Here is a 22,635-nt window from a genome sequence, read left to right on the forward strand (position 1 = left end):
CTGCATTTTTTTTGCATATTTGTTCATCAAGGACAAAAAGTACTAAGTACAATTACATTTAAATCATAAACGTGAATTTGATACGACTTCAAAAAAAGAATAACCTCAGTTTTGTTCAAGTCAACTTTGACCCTGGATTACTCCAAAAGTTCACAGTAAAAGCACTTAATCCGACTTTAGTGCATTAAGCACTTATAGTACTTAAACCTACTAAATCAAGTCATTATTTTGATCGTAATATGAATATATGACATTATTATTTCATTTTTAATCAAAATGATCATTTACAATCGTTCATTTAATCTCATTTAACATTGTGTTCGCGTTTGACGGGACTTTATGTTTCGGTTTAGACGCTTGAGTTGACATAAAGAAGAAAACATGACATGAAAAACAAAAGACGACTGACTGGAGTTATGACAGGCTGGAAGTTTCCATTATAATCTGTCAGGATTAAGCAGTACATATACTTCATGACTGTACTTAAGTACACATTCCACGTATTTGTACTTTACTTTGTTATTTCTAGCAACTTTGACTACATTTTATATCAGAAATGATTTTTGATACTCAAGTAAATGTCAAACTTTAAGACTTTTACTCAAGTATCACTTTAAGGTACTTCACTCACACGCACTAAATCATCATATATCATCATATATCATCATATATTATCATCATAATCACGTCAACACTCACCAGTCTGTCCTCGTGCTGCGCAGTTCAAATGGCGACTGAAGCAAAGTTACAGAATAGTTACTTTCACTTTCTCTGCTCGTCACTCTGCACTTACAGGAAATGAGTCGAGCAGGAAATAAAGAGGCAGCGCGAGAGTTCTATGTGATATACTCACTTTGAGTATATAATGTGGAGACACAATAACGAGGCCAGTAATGCAGAGAACTTGAGTTTTACTACTCACTAGTTGGCGCGCACACACACAACAATACAGTATGCAGCGAGGGACACACAGGTAAGCCGTACGGAAGCTCAAAGGCAAAATGCGAACTCACAACAATACATTACATCTCCCTTCCTCAACAAAAGAAAACTGCTACCACCGCTGTTTCACTAGTATTAACAATGTAACAGTGAATTACATCAAACTTCTCTTGTCCTTATAACATAATGATAATAAATTTACTTCCTCTACAGTTTTTTTTTTCTTTCAACATAACAAGACAACTTTGTCTTTACCACACCTGTCCCTTTGTGTTTATTTATTTATTTATTTTTTTTTTATTTATTTATTTCGGTCATGACATTTAGATCACTCATCACATAACAGTGCAGTTCACACAATATACATAACCGAAAGGGAATGCGGGAGAAGCAAAGCTTAACTAGTCCCGCCCCCATTATCATCATACATTTCGTTTCCTTTTTTTTTTTTTTTTTTATGACATTTTGACAAAGAAAACATGTTTCAGCATCCGATAGAACTCAGAGATATAGTCTAGCTCTAGACAGTCAACTCAGACTCCATGTGTGTTTATTCATGTGTCCATGATGTTCCGTCGCGCGTGACATTCTCGACTTGTTGCCTGGCATATTCAACTTCCCAAAAGTCACAAATAATCCAATCAATCCAATCAATAGAGGGCACTGCATCATATTATTATTATTATTTATTTATTTTATTTTTTTCACTTTAGTCATCTATTTCATCCGTAGGATTCGCCTCGCTTTTCTTCTCCATCCTTTTCATGTGCTCGAGGATTGTTGAGACGTCGGAGCGCAGCCCAACCATGAGTTTCTTTGTTATTGCGCTTTCCTCCTTCATATCGCTCCATTCCCAGGTCCTCTCACTGTTGGTCTTTCTCAGATACCGGTGTTGCAGGTACATTCCCCATCCCAGGGAGAGCATTCCGATCATCATGAATGTGAATATGTACACATCCTCGACATCCTCTACATCCAGTGCAGCCAGCAAGGCACACGACTTTCCACTTATCCCATCCGTCCCGAGTGTAGCCTGACATGTAGGTCCCAACTGGGCAATGAGGTTCACCATAACCTGGATTTCTTGATGAGAACACTTTGTCGAACGCATTCAGTGACCAGCTAAGCAGTTCCATCTTGGATCAAGTGATTTTCCGTAGTGATGTGCTTCACCGTGGCAGCTAAATACTAATCATGTGTTGACATTTGTCTCAGTGTCAGCTGTTGTTTGGGTACATTTTTTTTTTTTTTTTTTTTTGTTTGGTTAACTTTGCTTCCCCTGCCGTTTCCCACAGTGTCTACAGATTTCTGTCCCTGACCTGTCATACTTTCTTTCTGTGCCAGTCTGTATCGATTAATAGTCATCTCTACATACTTCTTTTTAAATACACTCAGTTTTGCTGATTTTTTCATCTCCTCATCCAGATTGTTCCACTGTCTGACCCCCGTGACCGATACAGTGAAGGATTTTAATGTAGTTCTTACCCTTCTCTGCCTAAACCTCATGTTCCCTCTTAGATTGTGTCCCTCCCCTCTGTTCAGGAATAATGTCTGTAGATTGTGAAGGAGGTTTTTGTTGGCAGCCCTATAAATCATCTGTACTGTGCGGTATTTTATTAAGTCATATAATTTAAGGAATTTTGATTTGGTAAATAGTTGATTTGTATGTTCTCTGTAACTGGCATAATGTAGGATTCTCAAGGCTCTTTTTTGGAGTATAAACAGGGGATAAGTAGTGGTTTTGTAAGTGTGTCCCCAGACCTCTGCACAGTATTGCAGGTGTGGAGAGACTAGTGCGCAGTACAACAAGTACAGTGCCTTCTGGTTTAATAGTTTTTGTGCCCTCCAAAGTATGGACACACTCCTGGCCAGCTTGCCTTTTAACTGTTTGGTGTGTGGCTTCCAACTTAACATGTCATCAATAATCACTCCCAGCACTTTATACTCATTAACCCTTTTAATGTCCACTCCATTAACTTGTATGTTAATACTAGTCTTACAGCCTTTTTTCCCATACAGCATATATTTAGTTTTCTCTAAATTTAGAGATAGTTTGTTTATATTAAACCACACATGTAGCTTGGCCATTTCATTATTGACTGTTTCCACTAGTTGGTTTAGGTCTTCCCCCGAACAGAAAATATTAGTATCATCTGCAAATAATGTCAATTTCAGAATATTGGATACCTTGCATTTGTCATTAATGTATAGTATAAACAGTTTGGGGCCCAGCACTGATCCCTGTGGGACCCCACAAATTATGTCCAAGCAAGTAGATGTGCAATCTCCCATCTTAACATATTGAGATCTGTTGTGAAGATAACTCTTGACCCATTCCAGTGCTATGCCTCTTATACCGTATCTCTCCAGTTTAGCTATCAAAATATCATGGTTGATGGTGTCAAATGCCTTTTTCAGGTCTATGAATATTCCTATTGAATGTAGTTTTTGATCAATGGCGTCAGTAATGGTTTCCACAGACTCAGTTAAAGCTAGCGCCGTCGAGTGGTTTCTTCTGAATCCATATTGGCTATCATATAGCAGATTGTGTTTGTTAATGAAGTTGTCTAGCCTATCGTTAAATAGTTTCTCCAAAATATTTGACAATTGTGGTAGTATTGAGACTGGTCTGTAATTAGTAAATTCATACTGTGTTAGTAAGGAGCTGAACAATATAGTAGTCCATCAAATTACAAGTTAAGTCTATCAGGGGGTTTCAACAATCTGCCACGTCTGGTGGTATATGGTTCACCTGGTCGGGTTCGTGGGGGGCATGGTGCTACCTCATGTGATGAAGGGTGTGGTTCTGGTGGAGCTGGGGGGGGCTGCTGCTCTCTCACTGTGGGCGGTCTAGAGGTCTCACGCCAAGGCTCATCACACACCATATGACGTGACTGATTGGCAGCTGCAGTGCTGGTACGGAGGTGTTGGCTGTTACGGCGAAACATTACACCTCTACTTTCCACGATGTAGGACCGTGGCGCTCAGTGTGGCTGAACTACAATTCCAGGCATCCATTTACGGCTTCCAGGATGTGGAGCCATTCTAACTTCATCTCCAGGCTGTAGGGCAGATCTGTGTTTGCTTGCTCTTTTGCTGTCTTAGTAAAGCTTCTGAGTATGCTTGGTCTTGTCTAGTAGATGCTTGACTTTAACAGGGTCATGAGCTATGGGTGTAAGTAGTGCACGAGCAGTGGGCAGTTTGTTGCGCGGCCTCCTGCCCATGAGCAGTTGGGCTGGTGACAGGCCTACTGCTTCAAGTGGTGTAGTTCTGTAGTCTAGCAGGGCAAGGTGTTTGTCAGGTGCTTTACTCCAAAGCCTTTTGACTGTTTGCACTGCACGCTCTGCTTCACCATTAGAGTGTGGTGTGTGTGGTGAAGATGTCTTGTGCAGGATGCCATAGCTCTCACAGAACTCCTTGAATTCTTCAGATGAATACTGTGGACCATTATCTGTCCTAATGGTGACAGGGATTCCATGTCTGCTAAACTGAACTTTCAGTGTTTCTATTGCAGTGCGGCTGCGCAGATCTCTCAGTTCATCCACTTCAATGTACTTTGAATAATAATCTACAAGTACAATGTACCGTTTTCCTTCAAACTCAAACAGATCAGAGGCAACTTCCTCAAATGGCAGCTCTGGTGTTTCTGTTGGTATAAGTGGTTGCCTGGGAAGTCTGTTTTGGATTTCGGCGCACTTGCAACAGTTTCTGATCATGTCTTCAATTTCAGCGCTCATACCTGGCCAGTATAACACTTCACGTGCTCGCTGTTTGCTCTTCACTATTCCTAAATGGGACTGGTGTATGAGCTCTAACATGTGTTTTTGCATGGAGGGGGGCACTACTATGCGTAGTCCCTCATACACTATGCCATCAGACACAGCTAGCTGGCTTCTTGAGTCCCAGTAGGGTTGAACCAGAGTAGGTACTTCCCGTCTGTTGTCTGGCCAGCCTTGCTGAATTGTGCACTGGAGAAGGCTTAACTCCTCTTGTGTGCGTTCTTTCAGTTCAGTATATTTCTGATCACTCACTGATACAAAGTTGAGCATGGAAACACACTCTAAGCCAGCTGCCTCTGGCACGCTGTCTGCTAACTGTGCTCTGGAAAGGGTGTCAGGCAGCTCCATGTCCTTTCCTTTCCTGTACTTCACTGTGATGTCATACCACTGTAGTCGCAGGCGCATCCTTTGTATACGCATCGGGGTAGACAGCAACGGCTTTTTGTAGATGTCCTCAAGTGGCTTGTGGTCGTTGTATATTGTGACGTGCTTACCAAATATGTAGTGGTGAAACTTGATGCAGGCATGGACGATAGAGAGCATCTCCTTTTCAATTTGCGCATAGCGCGTCTCTGCATCAGTCAGGGATCTGGATGAGAAGGCTACAGGCTGGTTGTCCTGCAGTAACACGGCTCCTAGTCCCATACTGCTGGCGTCACAAAATATCTCCACAGGTTTTTCTGGATCGTAAAACTTGAGCACAGGGGGGTGTGTGCACAGCTGCTTGAGCTTGTCGAACGCCTGTTGTTGCGCTGGTTGCCATGCAAACTCAACATCGCCCTTCACAAGTTGTCGCAGTGGAGCATCCACTTCACTTAAGTTTGGTATGAACTTTGACAGGTATGTCACAAACCCTAAGAAGCGACAAACACCTTCCTTGTCTGTTGGCGGAGGCATGTTCCTCACTGCTTCAGTTTTCGCTGGGTCTGGCTTTAACCCATCAGCTGTAATCAGGTGACCAACATATGGCACAGCTGACTGGCGTATGTGACACTTGCTGAAGTTCAGCTTGAGGTTATAGCTTGTAGCTCTCTCCACTACTTTGCGCAGTAGCACGTCATGCTCCTGCATCGTGGGTGCTGCTATTAGGATGTCATCCATCACGCCTGTGGCTCCATCAATGTTCTCCAGCATTTGGTCCATGATGCACTGCAAAATTTCAGGTGCGCATTTTATACCGAACGGCAGTCTCAGCCATCTAAACCTGCCTATTGGTGTGTTAAATAATAATAATAATAATAGATTTTATTTGTATTGCACTTTACATTTGAACAACAAACCTCAAAGTGCTACATTTTTAAAAACAAGATAATAAAATAAATAAAAGAAATAAATTAGCTGTATGCTTTTCTAAAAAGGTAGGTTTTGAGTTCTTTTTTAAAAGCATCCTCCGTCTGTGGAGCTCTGAGGTGGTCAGGAAGGGCATTCCACAGACGGGGAGCGGCAGCTTCGAAAGCTCTGTCCCCCATGGTCTTGAGCCGTGTCCTGGGTGCGAGCAGACGGTGCTGTTGGCCTGACCGGGTCCTGGCTGACGAGTGTGGTGTGAGGAGGTCAGTGAGATAAGTGGGGGCATCACCGTGCAGACAGTGGTGGGTGTGCAGGAGGACCTTGTACTCAATGCGGGCGGAGATAGGGAGCCAGTGAAGTGAGTGGAGGATGGGGGTGATGTGCTCGTACTTTCGCATCCTCATCAGGACCCTGGCAGCGCTGTTCTGAACATACTGGAGCTTTTTGAGGCTCCTGCCAGGGATCCCGATGAGGAGTGCGTTACAGTAGTCCAACCTGGAGGAGACAAAGGCATGGACGAGTTTCTCTGCAGCTGGAAGGGAGAGGCAGGGGCGAAGTTTGGCGATGTTACGGAGGTGAAAAAAGGAGGTTTTGCAGATGTGGGTGACATGATTGTCAAAAGAGAGGTGGGGGTCAAACTTGACCCCTAGGTTGGTAACGGAGGGAGAGAGGGGAATGTTGTGGCCAAAAAGTGAAACTGAGGTTATGGGGGAAGAACGGAGTTGTTGAGGAGTCCCGGTTTGGATGGCTTCTGTTTTTGAGCCGTTCAGCTGCAGGAAGTTTTGACTCATCCATGTGTTTATCTCCTCCAGGCAGGAGCCGAGACGAGCAACAGTGGCAGAGGGGGACCCAGAGGGGGAGACCTTAAGGTAGAGTTGTGTGTCGTCAGCATAGCAGTGGAAATTAATTCCATGCCTGCTGACGACACACCCGAGGGGAAGCATGTAGATGGTGAAGAGGGTTGGACTGAGCACGGAGCCCTGGGGGACCCCACAGATGACAGTGTGGGGGCGAGATTTAGCATCACCCAGGACAACGCGCTCGGCCCTGTCAGTGAGGTAGGAACGGAACCAGTGAAGGGCAGTGTCAGAGAGGCCAATGAGGTGCTGGAGACGGTGGAGGAGGATGTTGTGGTCAATGGTGTCGAATGCAGCAGAGAGGTCGCGAAGAATGAGGAGGGATGTGGAACCGGAGTCAGAGGACATCAGCAGATCATTGGTGACTCTGATGAGAGCTGTTTCTGTGCTGTGGGAAGGGCGGAAACCGGATTGGAATTTTTCATATAGGTAATTTGATTTGAGATGGTTGTGAAGCTGGATGGAAACAACTTTCTCTAGGATTTTGGAAATGAATGGGAGGTTTGAAATGGGTCTGTAATTTGACAGAGGGATTGGGTCTAAGGTTGTTTTTTTGAGTATGGGTTTTATCAAAGCTGTTTTGAGGGAGGGAGGAACGTTGGCTGTTTGGAGAGAAAGATTAATGATTTTTGTTATGAGAGGGGTAATGGATTGGTTGTGTGTTTTGAGCAGAGGAGAAGGGAGGGGATCAAGGGAGCAGGTGGATGGTTTGGATCTGTGAATGATCTTTCGACCTCCTGCTGCGTTGTGGGGGTGAAATGTGAGAAATGTTGTGTGCTGAAAATTGCCGGGATGTCTTGAATGGGACTATGTGTTTGTATGATAGATGAGCGGATATTGTCAATTTTGGATGGTGAAAAATTCAAGGAACTTGTTGCAGTTTCTGTCAGTATGAGTGTAGTATGGAGTGATCTGAGGTTTGAGAATGTGATTTACTGTAGAGAAGAGCTGCTTGGAGTTACCTGGGTTATTGTTGATGATTGTGGAATAGTGTTCTGACCTGGCCACGGAAAGGGCTTTAGCGTAAGATCTTTGATGTTCCCGGTAGGCCAACTTATGCACCGTCAGGCCAGATGCTACGCTGGCTCGCTCCAGGACACGGCCTGACCTTTTCATCTGCCTCAGCTCCTTTGTGTACCATGGGGCAGACCGGGAGAAGGAGACTGTCCGTTTTTTCAATGGTGCATGAGAGTCCAGGATGGAGGATAGGCTGTTGTTGTAGAAATCCACGAGGTTGGAGACTGAGGAGGATGTAGGTGGGAGGAGAAGCTGGAGATGATGACTGAAAGAGGGGGAATCGATGTTATTTAGGTTCCTGAAAGTTATTGTACGTTTTGGTTTTGTGTAGGGAGATGGCAGGGGGAGTTTCATGATGACTGCCTGATGGTCAGACACACCAGTGTCATATGCATGGAGCTCAGTGACTGTGAGGGAGTCGGTGATGACTAGGTCCAGGGTATGGCCTTTATTGTGGGTGGAGACATTGAGTGTGTGTGTTGGGTGAGGTTGAGGCAGTCCAGCACTTCTTTGAATTCTGCGGCTAGTCGATTGGAGGGAGAGTCCATATGAATATTAAAATCACCAATAACCAAAATGTTTTTGTAGGATGTGCAGAGTGAAATTAAGAAATTGTGTATATCTGTAATAAATGTTGGTTGGGGTTTTGGAGGACGATAAATAAGAGCTATTGTTACATTAAGAGGGTGTTTGCATTTGAGTACCAGATTTTCAAAGGAACAGAAATTTGGGGCAGACAAAAGGCTCAGTTCAAAGTCACTGTGGTGTAAAACAGCAAGGCCACCACCACGGCCAGTTGTAGGGGCTTTGCTCAGGTAGTTATACCCAGGGGGGCAAGCCTCATTTAAAGCTGAATAAACTTCAGGCTGCTGCCATGTTTCTGTGAGGCAGAGAATGCCCAGCCCCTTGTCCTTAATGTGTTCGTGAATAAATCCAGATTTGTTAGATAAAGACTGTACATTTAATTGTTCAAAGAGGATATGATTTGTGGAGTCCTGTTTGTTCAGAGACCGGATGACACTGTGATCCACTCCAGGTTTTGCAGTGCGCTGGCTCATATCTGTGCACGCTCTGATGAAGTGCACCATGATGCTGGTGTTGCGCAACGGGACATTCAGCTGACCACAGGGATGTTATGGAGCTGTGGTCACCAGGTGAGGACAGATTGAACCTGCGGCCAGACCCCCGGTGGATGTAACGGGGCTGACGAGGGAGGTCGAGGTGTCCGTGCGGATCGCTGCTGGTATGGTGACGCTGGAGTTCCATTGAGCTGCCGAGCATGCCGGTGCTCGAGTTGCCGGTGTTAGCTGATGCTAACGTTTGCCAGGATCCTTGCCACCAACAGCGGTGGATGACGGTCAGACTTGCCAAGATGATCCACAACAGGAGAGGAGATGGTAGTCCACATGCGAGCCTTCGTTTGATGGCTGTATACATCCCAAAGCTGAATGGCTTTTGCTTCGTCTGGGCCCCGGCTAATGCCAGAGCTGCTGTTAGCATGTTCGCGGGGGGCGCTGGGCTGGAAAACCCCCCGTGCGGAAACAGTCGCCCAAGGACACACAGTTCAAAGAAACAGCTCTACCATTGTGGAGACCGTCTGCACCGGGACACGGCAGGGACGATCCTGTCCCTCAGTGTGGAAAAGCGAACAACAACAGCAGGTTTGTGCGGCTTGGGTGCAAAAGGGTGCAAAAGAAGAGGCGAACAGTCAACGCCAGCGTCCTCTCCGCACCCTCAGGTCAATCTTAAAGGTTGCAAGCAGGGACGATGCTTCATCTAACTCTATCTGCAGGAAGCCTGATTTTGCATCCAAAACTGAGAATACTTTTGCACCAGGCATGGTGGATATGACCTCTTCTATGGTGCGCATAGGGTAATGCTCCCTCTTTATGGCCTTGTTTAAATCACTTGGATCGATGCAAATCCTGATTTTGTCATTACGTGTGACAACGACCATAGAGCTAACCCACTCTGTCGGTTGGTCTATTTTGACAATGTGACCGTCCTTGATCATCTCATGAAGTTTCTCAATTATCTTAGGTCTGAGTGCTACTGGTTGTCGGTGCACTGGATGCACAACACCTTTCGCATCTGGATCAATCTTTATGCTGTATTTGCCTGGTAAAGTGCCTGTGGTGCATGTCGGTTCAGGAAACTCCTTCAGTCCAGCTGGTGCATGTGTGTTGAGGTTCAGAGCAGCTTCAGTGTTAGTGCTCACCTTATTTCCATTAGCAACATCCTGCAACGAGTCCAGCCGAACAATCAGACCAAGGGCCTCAGCTGTAGTGCCACTGAGCACGTTTTCCTGAACAATGTCCACAATTTCCAGCTCTGCTTCTGTTTCACGTTCTTGTATTTCAGGGGAAGGTCAACTGCAGCAACTGGCTTCACCTTGTGGTTTGAATAGGAGCGCAGCACCTTGTTCGAGCGCTTCAGTTCACCTGTGTGCATTAATAACTGATAACAGTCCAGTGTCAGTGTATTACACTTTGCACCTGTGTCTATTCTAAACTGCACTTCCTGGGACAGAACACTAATGTCTACAATCCACTTGTCATCTGCCACAATTGCCATTGGAACATCATCTAATGTCAGGTTTATTTCCAGTATTTCTTCTTTCAGCGTGTCCTCTGGCTCCACACTCACTGTGCTCACGCCACGGCTGCGGCAAACTGCTGCCCAGTGGTTTGGCTTGTGACAGCAGGAACATACAGAGCCTTTAGCTGGGCATTTTCCTTGATTCCATGCGTGTTGTGGGTGTTTCCCGCATTTTGGACAATTTTTGAATTTGCTTCCTGTCTGTTTTTGAGCGGCCTTTGTCGGTGCATTGTGACTATGTGATTTTTTATTAGCATAAGCTGTGTGTTTTGTTCTTATAGCCACTGCTGACACTTGTGAGTCCTCCTCTCTAACAATTCTCATTTGCTTTTGTGACATTTCGAACTGCTGGGGAATTTCAATAGCTTTAGCCAGTGTCAGATCCTCACCTTTGTCCAACAGCCTTTCTTGGGCACGTTTTTCTTTAACTCCTGCTATTATAGCATCAATCAACATGTCATCTGAGTCAGCACACTCACAGTCCATTAGGAGTAGTTTCAGATCCTTCAAAAAGCGGTCAAAGCTCTCAGTTGCACCTTGTTTCCTTGTTACGATGCCTGGCTATTTTTTTTTTATTCTTCTATTTTCTTTTTTTTAACTGCTAGCAAAGATGGCGGACACCGTGTTTACATTCTGGGAATGAAGTCTCGTCCCCCTATGGGTGAGTCTAAAAAGTGCGGAACTGGCGTTGTACTTTTCAAACCTTGAACGACGGAGGGCAAAATTGGAAAGGGAAAAACAGATTTTTTACAACACAGTAGAAAACTGAGGGAGGGAGGCACATTTGTAAAGAAAATACGACTGCTATTCTAGAATACAAGGCCACGTGCAAATGGGTGGAGTATTCCTTTAAGTACATGACGAGCAGTAAATGGCAAAGGTTCAGTCAAGTTTGCAATAAGAAGTCTAGTTTAGTTTAGTTTAGTTTAGTTTAATAAGATATGTTCAAGTGTGTTTTGCTAAACAGGGTTTAATAATATTAAAATGTTGGACTAAAGGGACAGTTACTTATCACCGAGTGCCTAGTATAAGGGACTACCCCCATAAAGTGTGAAGAATGTCAACATAAGTTAAGAGTGGTTGACATCTCTTTTTGGAGCTCGTTTTTGTCCTTGAGTTTGTTATTATTCTGTTTTCTTTTTTGTGGCCTGAGGGGGAGCTATTGTAATAATAAACCATTCCAGTTTAAAAATGCATAGTACAAGAATCATAAAGCTCATGTCATTAAATGTGAACGGATTGGGAAATCCAGTCAAAAGATCAAAAATTATGAATAAACTAAAAAAGGAAAAACACAAATCAATTTCTTGAAAGAGACCCACCTCTCACAGACAGGACAGGAAAAACTTAAATGATTTGGGTTTAAAAATTAATTATATGGAAAAGAGGAGTTGCTATTTTAATATCGAACACGATTAAATTTGAATACCATAAAGAAATAATAGATCAAGAAGGTAGAATTGACCAGTGGAATATTACTTTGGTAAACATTTATGCTCCACCTGAAAGTAATAAAAACCTTTTTAAATCCTTATTTGACCTCATTTCTCAAGAATGTGAGGGGATATATATCTGAATGTGATCATGAACATAGACCTTGATACAAACAGCAGGAAAAGGAGCAAACATCCAACTGCAAAGTTCATTCAAAATACTTGGGATCAAAGTGAGCTGTTTGATATCTGGAGGGATATTCATCCTTACCAAAGAGATGTGTCGGACCACAAAGCAGTTTATTTAAAAAATAGTCTTGAAATGCAGGCAAAGAGAAACCTTACGGAGAATGAACAAAGGATTGCTTAACAACAAATCATTGGTGGAACAAATAAAACTAGAAAGTCAAAACTATTTGCGAGATAACGATAATCAGGAAACTAATCCAATGATAGTATGGGATGCATTAAAAACGGCCGTAAGGGGGAAAGTTATTAGTATTTCAAGTAAGCTCAAAAAACTCAAAGAAAAACACTTTAAGGAATTGAAAGAAAAACTAGAAATACTTTAATCAAACTACGTTTAACACATTGTTATTGTTCCTAATAATATGATCGTGAGTCTGCAGGTTTTCTGGCCTGACTTTATTTTAATATTTTATGATTATTATATTTACCATAAATTGTAATTATAACAATAAGCTTTATCTGTAAACCACCTACAAAAACAGTTAGAAATTTGAACTTTGAAATTTAAACCTTAAACCAAAATACAAAGCATAGCAAAGAGACCAAAAATCATATTCAATGGAATTGTTTTTTTAATCATCATAAAAGTACTTAATGTTATTATTATTATTTTCTTGGACAATAATATATATAATCCCTGAGTCATGTGACAGTGATTATCATACAGTATATCAGTGAATGGAAGAAAACAACATCATTCCTGTAACAACATATATAAACTAATATTCACGGTCAATTACATGAACCATTAAATTGATAAATTTTACTGAAATTACCTCATTATACTTTTCACTATATTGTATTCACTATTTACAAATCCATGGTTTAAAGAGCGAAGCTAACGGGACATCGGTATGCTTGCGCACGTCAGTAGCGTACTCCCATCATGCCTTTCACTGTTTATGGACGCGCCGAGCAAGTCGAGCACATGGACGGCTCGTTCACAGAGATGAAAGGCATTATGGGAGTAACATGCTCTATGGAAATAAACCAGGAAGTCAGAAACTTTTTTAGCATCATGCCCAAATAGCTCTTTTTTTCTTTTCTTTTTTCAAGAATTTATATCTTTATTGAACCTTTATAATACAAAACAATAACAACATGCAAACAGAGTCATTAATATATTCAGACACAATAGTTAAGACCAGAGCCAGGGGCAGATTCTAATAAATACATTAAAAATAGAGCATAACTGAATAGTTTTAGCAGCTTTCTTATTTTTGTACTGTGTACTGTTCAGTTTCCTTACCAAAAGCAATAAAAGAAGGTTCAGAGTTACTAAATTTGGCTTTGTGTATATATTTCTCTAGAATGATCAACAAATTAATTAGGTATAATTCTTTTTATTTTTGTTGTCGTGGAAACCAAACGGTACATCTTTCCACAACAAAGAAAATTTAGAGACACGTTTATCAGTAATTTTTCGGTAAAGATCTTTCCAAAAAGTGGTGGTGTAGGGACATGCCAGAACAGGTGCAGCTACACCAGTAGTGAGCAACTCCATAGGAATGAACGGAGCCAAAGGGGCGGAGCTCTATCCAGTTCTTTTAATATAATACATCCATGGTGACGACTTAACCAGTTGTGTGTAAGTAACTTACCAAAGACGCACTTGAAAGGAAAATAGTCTTCCTTCACATAAAGGACGCTGCACTTCATGTTTCTGTGACATAATAGTTTTATTAACGCCACTTCGGTCATGACTTCCGGTGTGCCACGACCGTCAGGCAAGTATGCAAGTATGAGGCTACAGCTGTACTAGCGGTACTAGCAGTAGTACTGTAGTACTAGCAGTAGTACTGCAGTACTAGCAGTACTAGCAGTAGTACTGTAGTACTAGCTGTACTAGCCACTGATGATAAATGTTAGGGCGGAAAAAAATAAAACCGGAAACGGAACACTGCACTCCACTTTCAAACCCGGATTTGTTTTCCTGTGACACAGTGGCGACAGCCCGTTGTAGCTACAGCTAACGGAGTGGATTTGTTGACGTGAATCTAATTGTATTTAACTTCTGTATTTCCCGGGTGAGTGCGACATTTACTAACAGTGAGAAAGTAACGCGGTTAGCTCACTGTAGGTAGCCTGTCAGCTAGTCTGGCAAACGTATGCTTGTTAGTCTATTTTCCGAGATGAATGACCGGCGTTTTGCAGCTGACTGGTTTAGATTGAAGTTTAAACATCGTGTTCAATCATTAGTTTCATTATTGCTGGTAAACATACTGTGACTCTCAGTCCATTCGTGACAATGGGGCGCTAGCGTTATCACAAGTGTCGTGTTCTTTCACTGAGGAAAACCACGGTTGGAGACGCGTAAGTTACTATTTGGGTATAAACACATTTAAAGGGGAAATTCGATTGTCCGACAGTGTTGTTTGAGTGATTTGTGAGAACGTTGACATTTGAGCTAAATCACTGTTTCTTCTAGAAAAAGTATTGGATCAGGTTCTGGGGGAAAAAAAGAACAAAAACCGTTTTACTGGGACTTATCAAATCTATTGAAATACATGGTGTGGAACTTTTGTTTAAATACTTGTAAACCAAATTCCCTGTGTGACGATCAAGCTGTAAGTGTAGTGGTTTTTGACTAGGACCTGGTTCCATGTGGTCTTAATGTGTAAAACACTGAAAAAATGTCTCCATTTATGCGTTTCCACAAATAAGATAAAACTTGTTTTCCCTTAATTCCTTAATTGGAAGCCTTGTGAGTTAAGTAAGAATAAAGTGAAACTGAGCAGCACATATATGCATTCATTGTTGAATGTTAATGTCAGTATTTCCAAGACTTTTTATAAATGTGACGATACAACGTTTGCATATGTGCTTGTTTCACTTTTTACATTTGTGTAACACCTAATACTAATATTGTATACTACCACTACTACTACTATAATAGTAATACTAATACGAGTTTAGAGACTCAGAGAGTGTGAAATATCTGGTGTTTTCTCTCCGACCTCTCAGGTTGAGTGAGGACTGTCGCCATGGAGCCGGCCTGCCGCAAGGACAAGCCAAAGTTGAACTCCACCCCGACCAGAGGAGACCGAGCTAAACACAAATCTGCACAGCAAGAGCGCAAGCAGAGACAGAGAGCTGAGGTTTATTTATTTCTTTTTAAACATGACACACACGCATGCTTTCATCTGTGAGGGGGATTATTTAAATCATGTGCCAACTATACTTTGCTGCCTTCTGCCTTGTGTTTTTTATAGATCTATGCTTTGAACAAGGTGATGACAGAGTTGGAGCAGCAGCAGTTTGAGGCCTTTTGTAAACAAATGCAGTCACAGGGAGAATAGAGAGACCTGATTCACTGCCCTCTCCTTTCATCCACACCAGGACTTGTCTCCCCGTACAGCGACTGAGTTTGTCTGTTTACTCCTTACATTGAAACGCAGCCTGATTGTGTTTTCTGTGACCACTGGGATTTTATTATTGGAGGTTTTTTTTTGCCAGAATTACATGACAAATACAAATCATATCAATATTATTGTCAATATTTAGAGGGTGGCCACAAAGAAATGTGTAGTGTTAAAAAAGAAACAGACTGAACTGTTGAACTATTATCCTGTTCTACAGAGAACTGCTGTCTAACAAAATGATCAGAATGACAAATAAAAATCAAATGTTTGCCTAAAAATGTAACAAAAAAACAACTAAGAGTGTCATTAAAGTACCAGGTAACCGTAACGGTAATGATTGACCTTTCTTTCACTGTCGACCCTTTTCACCGTTCAGTAATGCTTAAACTGAGCTTAAACAGTGTCTGTATTTTAACTGATATTTTACAAACTGCCCAATGACAAAAGTACGTTTTAATCTACTTTTTGCAACTTTAGTATCCAACACTTGTATGTGAAAGGTCCATTAGGATAAGATCTAGAACTTAAACCCAACAGGAAGGCAGCCAAACAGCCATTCTAGGACAACTTTGTCAATTCCACATGTGGTATTTGAACCTAACAAACCATTTTGGCTCACACAAAGAACTAGTTGTCACATGTCTGATAAAACAGAAGCGATGAGGACAGTTAATGCCAGTAAGCTCATATGCCTGTTCCAGCTGTTTACCAAAGGAAACAGACATGTGATATAATGTGTATATGGAGTTAACGTGAGTCTGTACCCCGTCTTTTTCCTTGTGACAGCTGGGATTGGCACCAGCAGCCCTGTGACCCTCATGTGGAGGATGAAGTGTTAGACGATGACTGGATGGATTTAAAACCAAAAAAAGGCCTAACCTGTTTGATTGTAAAACACCTGTGCCCTTAAAGCATAGCCATGGTATGTCATACCCTTAGCTTGAAAATGTACTTTTAATAAATGTTCTTGCAAAGCAAAGCTTCTGAAAAGATTCACAACTCTACTAAACATCCCTGTTTAGATGCAGCATTACAGAGTTAGTGTTTCAGCTGGTTCTCACTGTTTCCTGATTATATCTCGTGAGGCAGAAGGTTGTACATGAAAGTGCTCAATAGCACCGCAGCACCAGACTGAAGAATGGAGCGAGTAAAGGCAAATCCTCTCTGAATATAACATACTCACGTTGTGTATGTTTTGTGTTTTGTTATATGACTGAATGTTACGTATGTGTCATGAGCTCAGATTATCTTTTTTAATCCTTCTTCAGGACAGTAATAATTGCCAATTGACCTGTATTGGACTGATATTGAATATTGATCAACTCATCCCTATTCAAATGATCACAATAAGTAAATGTACACAGCTGGGACTGTTTACAAACAAGTGGTTTAATTTGCTGGTTTCTTATTTGCCTGATTCACCTCCAAATTATTTGCAACTTTGTGTCATTTCTTGACGTTGCTGTTGTTGTGAGGATGTAAACAGAGTCCAGATCAGGAGCAGAAGTAGTTAGTTATTAGTTATTATAGGATTAATGATCAATAACACAAGAAAACATCCTACTTTAATGGAGCCTCAAGCTGAACAGTGTCCTTAATCTGTCAGTGTGGATGTTGCTCCCACTGAACACTTTCAAAAAACATGTTTCCCCTCTATTTAAAGCTGGTGTCTGCACAGTATCTATTCTGTTTCACGCTGTCAGAAAGTCTAATGTGAGTTATACATTACAAGTAAATGACTGAAAATAAAAATTCTTTTAAATAAGGGTTAGTTTTTTATTTTGTGGTGTTTGCATTTGATGGTATATCATGTGTTTTTCAAACATGTCATCAATAATTGCCCTATTTAAGTTATTAAATAGGGCAATTTATCTATAAATATTTCAATTATTAACCAGTTTGAGTGTCTTTTTTAATAAAAGCACTTTCTCTTAGCTTCTTAAATGTGAATAATGTTTTCTGCTGTTAATTGTCACAATTACAGTGTGTTCAACTGAGCATGTATTGATGGTATTGCATGTTTTGTCACTTGCAGCTGACATAAATGTATGCTAATGTGTGCAGTACTCGTGTATTTTTGTTTAGGGGTTAGTTTAATCTTTGACATGCTGCCCGGTGCATTTTTAAACCCTACAAATGAGTGTAAGTAAAACAAATTCCGTCATACACAACAATTCTTGTGTACTGTGATGTAAAATTCTCCTGGACTTTGGTGCAGGGAGTGAGCAGTTTACAAAGCGACAGTCTTAACTGTGAGATAATGCAACAGACATAATCTTAAAATGTGAAAGAAGGCACACATTTTATGAGGTATAAAATCTGTTTTTCCTAACTTAAGCTGGTAATCACACAACTGTCAGCGTGCCGTCACTGGAAGAGGCATAAGCCAGACGTCGACTCAAGAATGAAACCGAACAATGTCCAACTGTCTCAAAAATCCTGAAAACTTTTAGCGGAAATGTCTAAAATCTCATTGTTTAGCAGAGGAGCGACAGCACTGCTGAAAGCCGCTTAAACCAAAGTCGCGGCAGTTTCCTACAGCCGTCAGGTGATGATTCCGCCCACGTTGAGGAGGTACTGTAGTAATGGAAGACCAACCAAACCGTGCAGTTGAGCTGAGCTGTGCTGTACCGAGGCGAGGCGTGGCTATGAGTTGCCAAGTGTCATTATCTTATGAAACCAAGTTTAAAAAAAACCCAAAAAACTATTCCTTTAATACAAATACGTTAATCCCAATCGAGATTTGATATTTTTGTTTTTTTTGCGTTAATGCAAATTTGTTTTAAGAAAATCTGATTGTGATTTTGAATCTGATGTTATTTTTTCAGAGCATTCATTCACAGGAATAAGATATTCTGATGAGTATACAAACATGAGGCTTTATTCTGGGCCACAACAACATGAACACATTACATACATCACAACACACACAACAAATGCCTCCCAATATGGGAGAAGAATGCTTCAAGTTAAACATCGCAGTTTGACCAAGATTGTCCCGCAAGGCAGAACAGAAACACTTTCAACACATAAATAAGTGGTTTATAGCTTCGGAAAAGCAGGAATTTCCAGAGATTGAACACTGCAAACATTGCTTCCATGAAAGAAAATGACGCAGCGTTGCTGCTTTCAGTGGAGGTGCGTTAATTTTCCTGTAACATGATTGAACTCCTCAGGATAAAGTCCTTGTTTCTTTATCCACAGCTTCATAAATCACAAAAAAGAGCAGTGCATGTAAATTAAGTGCAGCACCAGATATTTTGTATTCCAGTGATACAACACCCATAACTGTCTCTTCATTAAGTTTCCCTCTGGATTTGGGAAGGGAAAATAATCCCAATTCAGGGAGGGAGGCAAACTCTGTCATGGATCCTATGCCTCAAATGACGCCTGGGGTTTGAGCTGGGCCTTCTCCATGGTCGTGCTGTATGGATCTGACCTTTTAAAGAAGCCCATCTGCAGGGAAACAAGATAGAAGAAGGTCAATGAGACAAACTCTACACTTTTCCTTCCCCGCTCAAAGGATTTAAATCAGTAAGTCTAGATTTTTCCACGGTTCACATGTTCTTTCACATCAATTCACCATTGTCATCCATTCATCTGTAAATTCCAGCTGAATTGCACAGTAATACACCCACACTTGCCAATACTGGGGTGCACATGTGCTATACTAGCGAGACAAAAAACAAAAAACACAGATGCAAAAGGGTTAAAAAGGAAAAAGATGAAATGAAAAAAGGAAAATGGATAGAAGACCTGGTACTAGACATTCGATGGACGAACCGGAGTGACATATCTAATCCATCATAATCATAATCCCATCTTTTCAAAACAGACCCCGTTTTAGTCTGATAGCAAAAGTAATTCTTTCTTCTATCTTCTATCTTATAAATGATGTCAAATCTCTAGTTTTAGACACTTCCTTGTTATGGCTTTTGTCTTCTGATGGTGAAACTCCTAAATATAATGATACAAACTCAAAAGGAATGTCTGTCCAAAATACGCATATGCAAAATGTTGTAGACTTTCCGCCAGAAAGGGAACAATATTGAAGAAGACCAATATGTGAAAAGGATTTGCCTCAAAGTGTCCACACTGTCTCCAACAGTGGCTCAGTCCAGGTGGTTCAGTTTTCAGCCAACTTCTTGTAATGGCTTTCTTAGCCGCAAGGGATAGGATCTTGAACAGATACACATCATCTTTAGCTATTACCCCATCTGGTATCAGTCCCAGGTACATATATCTGGGGTCATCAGGAATATTATATCCAAAAATTTCCCCCACGATCCTCAGAACCCCACCCCAAAATGTTCGTATTTTCATACAGGACCAGAATATATGAGAGTGATTGGCATTCAATTGCCCACATTGTCTCCAACAGAATTGTTGTTGACCCAATTGTTTATGTTTAATTTGTGGTGTAATAAAAAAACGTGTTAAGTTTTTCCAACCAAACTCCCTCCATCTCTTAGAACTTGTGGATGTGTGTTGGGTCTTGTAAATGGACTGCCAATCACTCTCAGACAACTCAATGTAAAATTATTTTTACATCCATAAATACTTTTAATAATGTTATTCCATTGCTCTTGTTTAATCTCTTTCCTTATTTGCTCAACATGGTGACAAACCTGTAAGAATCTTAAGAAGTCATCATGCTGTTAGTCCATGAGTTTTCCAAGCCTTAAATGTTGCATCCAAAGCTAGGCATGAAATCCGGATCAAATGCACACTGTCTTCGACTTTTATCCAGAAAAAGATCCATATTGATCTAAAAGTGAAAACAACTGTAGTACAGATTGTTGTGGACTGGATAACTGTATCAGTAAACCATCCACACACAAGGAAATCTCCTATTCCTTTAATGTCCTTATTCTGTACAATCCATTGACTCAGGGGTTCAATCAAAATAAAGGGGGCTAATTGGACAGCCCTGCCTTGTTCAATGTTCCAGTGAAAAGGGGTTTGAAATTACACCATTAAATTTAAGTCTGACCCTCTGGTTATCATAAAGAGCTTGTATTGCCTTAATAAAGGAATAATAAAACCCAAACTCATCCAAGACTCTAAACAAAAAAGACCAATTTACACAATCCTTTACTGGTCTAGTCCTACTAATACTGCCTCTGAATCCTGTTCTGTTATATGGCTGATTACATGTAAAGTCCGTCTGATGTTATCATGGCTTTGTGATGGTCAAGGCTAATGATTTGTGCTCACAGTCATTCTATTCGCTTGGCCAGTATCTGTGTAAAGATGTTATAGTCCTGATTTAACACGCTAACCTTCTATAGTTACAGCATTCATTCATTCATTCATTTGACCTGGTGATGTCCATGTTTCTGCCTCCTTGACACAACTGAATAACAACTGAACTCAAATATTCAACTAGGAAGGAGAGGTTACCAGCACATCACTTCATTCAGGTGTCTTTAGCACACCTGTCCCTGAGCACAGAACTGAGGTAATAACAAATACACAGTCAGTCCATCAAGCTATAAGTTCAGTCCATCAGAGGGTTTCACACATCTGCCCCGTCTGGTGGTATATAGTTCACCTGGTTAGGTTCGTGGGGAGCTTGGTGCTACCTCATGTGATGAAGGGTGTGGTTCTGGAGGAGCTGGTGGGCGGTCAAGGAGTCTCCCGCCAAGGCTCATCACACATCACATGGCGTGACCGGTTGGCGGCTGTAGGGCTGGCACGGAGGTGTTGGCTGTTACGGCGGAACTTCTTACCTCTACTGTCCACAATGTACGATCGTGGTGCACAGTGGTCATTTGTGCTTCCAGGATATGGAGCCATTCTGACTTCATCTCCAGGCTGTAGGGGGCGGTACGGGGTTTGGCTGCTCTCTTGCTGTCGTAGTAAAGTTTCTGGGTGTGCTTGGTCTTGTCCAGTAAATGCTTGACTTTGACAGGGTCATAGGTCAAGTAATGCACGAGCCGTAGGCAGCGTGTTGCGAGGCCTCCTGCCCATGAGCAGTTGAGTGATAAGACAAGAAGTTCGTAGTGATAGTGATGGCGGCGCGAGCGGTCGCAGCGGCCCCTTCAGGGATCAGCGAGTATGAAAGTTTTGGAAGTTTTGTCGTGCCCAGACGTTCAGCTGGCAAAAGTTACAACCGAGAGATCTTACTAAACATCAAGGTAAAGAACGCTGCAAGAATCGAGGCGCTTGGTTGCGTTTTTGAAACATTACGCCAGCACGGAATATTATCGGAGACTACGCCGGCAGCCACCCGAGTGAGGAGGAAGCGTAAGCGGTGCGAGCGTAAACAAAAGAGGGGAAAGCGAGCCGGAATCCATGCTAGGCTAAAAGCTAACCCCTTCAGATCAGCAGTACCGTCGCTCCTTCTCTCCAATGTCCGCTCCCTCGACAACAAGCTGGATGAGCTACGTCTACTGAGAGAAACCAACAGAGAGTGGAGAGACTGCTGTGTGTTTGCTTTCACGGAGACATGGCTACAGAACACCCCAGCCACGGCCATTCAGCTGGAGGGGACGACATTGTTCCGGGCCGACAGAGATGCAGCGAGCTCCGGTAAGAGTCGAGGTGGGGGCTTATGCATCTACATCAACAAGGACTGGTGTGTTAATGCCACGTTAGCCACAAAACACTGCTCTCCGCTGGCGGAGTTCCTCATTGTGAAATGTCGGCCATTCTACCTGCCGAGGGAATTCACTAACGTGATCATAGCAGTTGTTTACATAGCTCCAGGCTCAAATGCTAAAGCTAACGCTAACGAGGCACTCGGGGAGCTACACGACGCCATCAGTGAGCTTCTGACCAAACACCCGGACAGCTTTGTTGTGGTCGCAGGGGACTTTAACCACACAAGTTTAAAGAAGGTGCTCCCAAAGTTCAAGCAAATTGTGGACTTTAAAACCAGAGGAGAGAACATTCTGGACTTGGTGTATACAAATACCCCAGACGCATACAAGGCCACACCACGCCCTCACCTCGGCCGTTCGGACCACCTTTCTGTAATGCTGGTGCCCTCCTACAAACCCCTACTAAAGCGAAGCAGACCAGTGAAAATACAAACCAGGACTTGGCCAGAGGGCGCAGTTTCGGCACTTAAGGACTGCTTTGCATGTACGGACTGGGGGGTATTCAA

General features: G+C 42.1%; 2 protein-coding genes across 5 annotated transcripts in view; one reads left to right on the forward strand and one right to left on the reverse strand.

Annotated features, from left to right (window-relative positions):
* The first annotated feature begins 13,752 nt into the window (after positions 1-13,752).
* svbp (small vasohibin binding protein) lies at positions 13,753-15,852 on the forward strand. Of its 3 annotated transcripts, none has more exons than XM_058632855.1 (3): positions 13,753-13,889; positions 15,127-15,260; positions 15,375-15,852. In XM_058632855.1, exons 2-3 carry the CDS (start codon positions 15,147-15,149, stop codon positions 15,459-15,461), a joined length of 201 nt encoding a protein of 66 aa, XP_058488838.1. In that variant the 5' UTR covers positions 13,753-13,889; positions 15,127-15,146; the 3' UTR covers positions 15,462-15,852. The 3 variants fall into 3 exon arrangements, with proteins under 3 accessions (XP_058488838.1, XP_058488836.1, XP_058488837.1); XM_058632853.1 differs by lacking the exon at positions 13,753-13,889 and adding an exon at positions 14,031-14,189; XM_058632854.1 differs by lacking the exon at positions 13,753-13,889 and adding an exon at positions 14,197-14,475.
* Positions 15,853-18,383: 2,531 nt separating this feature from the next.
* LOC131460397 (integrin alpha-5-like) overlaps positions 18,384-22,635 on the reverse strand; it is a 76,178-nt gene continuing 71,926 nt past the window's right edge. For both annotated transcript variants that reach the window (XM_058630857.1, XM_058630858.1), the window contains exon 30: positions 18,384-18,980. In XM_058630857.1, the coding sequence (XP_058486840.1) occupies positions 18,897-18,980 (84 nt within the window). In that variant the 3' untranslated portion in view covers positions 18,384-18,896. The remainder of the gene's footprint in view (positions 18,981-22,635) is intronic.

This window comes from Solea solea, chromosome 6, assembly GCF_958295425.1.
Source record: "Solea solea chromosome 6, fSolSol10.1, whole genome shotgun sequence".
NCBI classification, from domain to species: Eukaryota; Metazoa; Chordata; class Actinopteri; order Pleuronectiformes; family Soleidae; genus Solea; species Solea solea.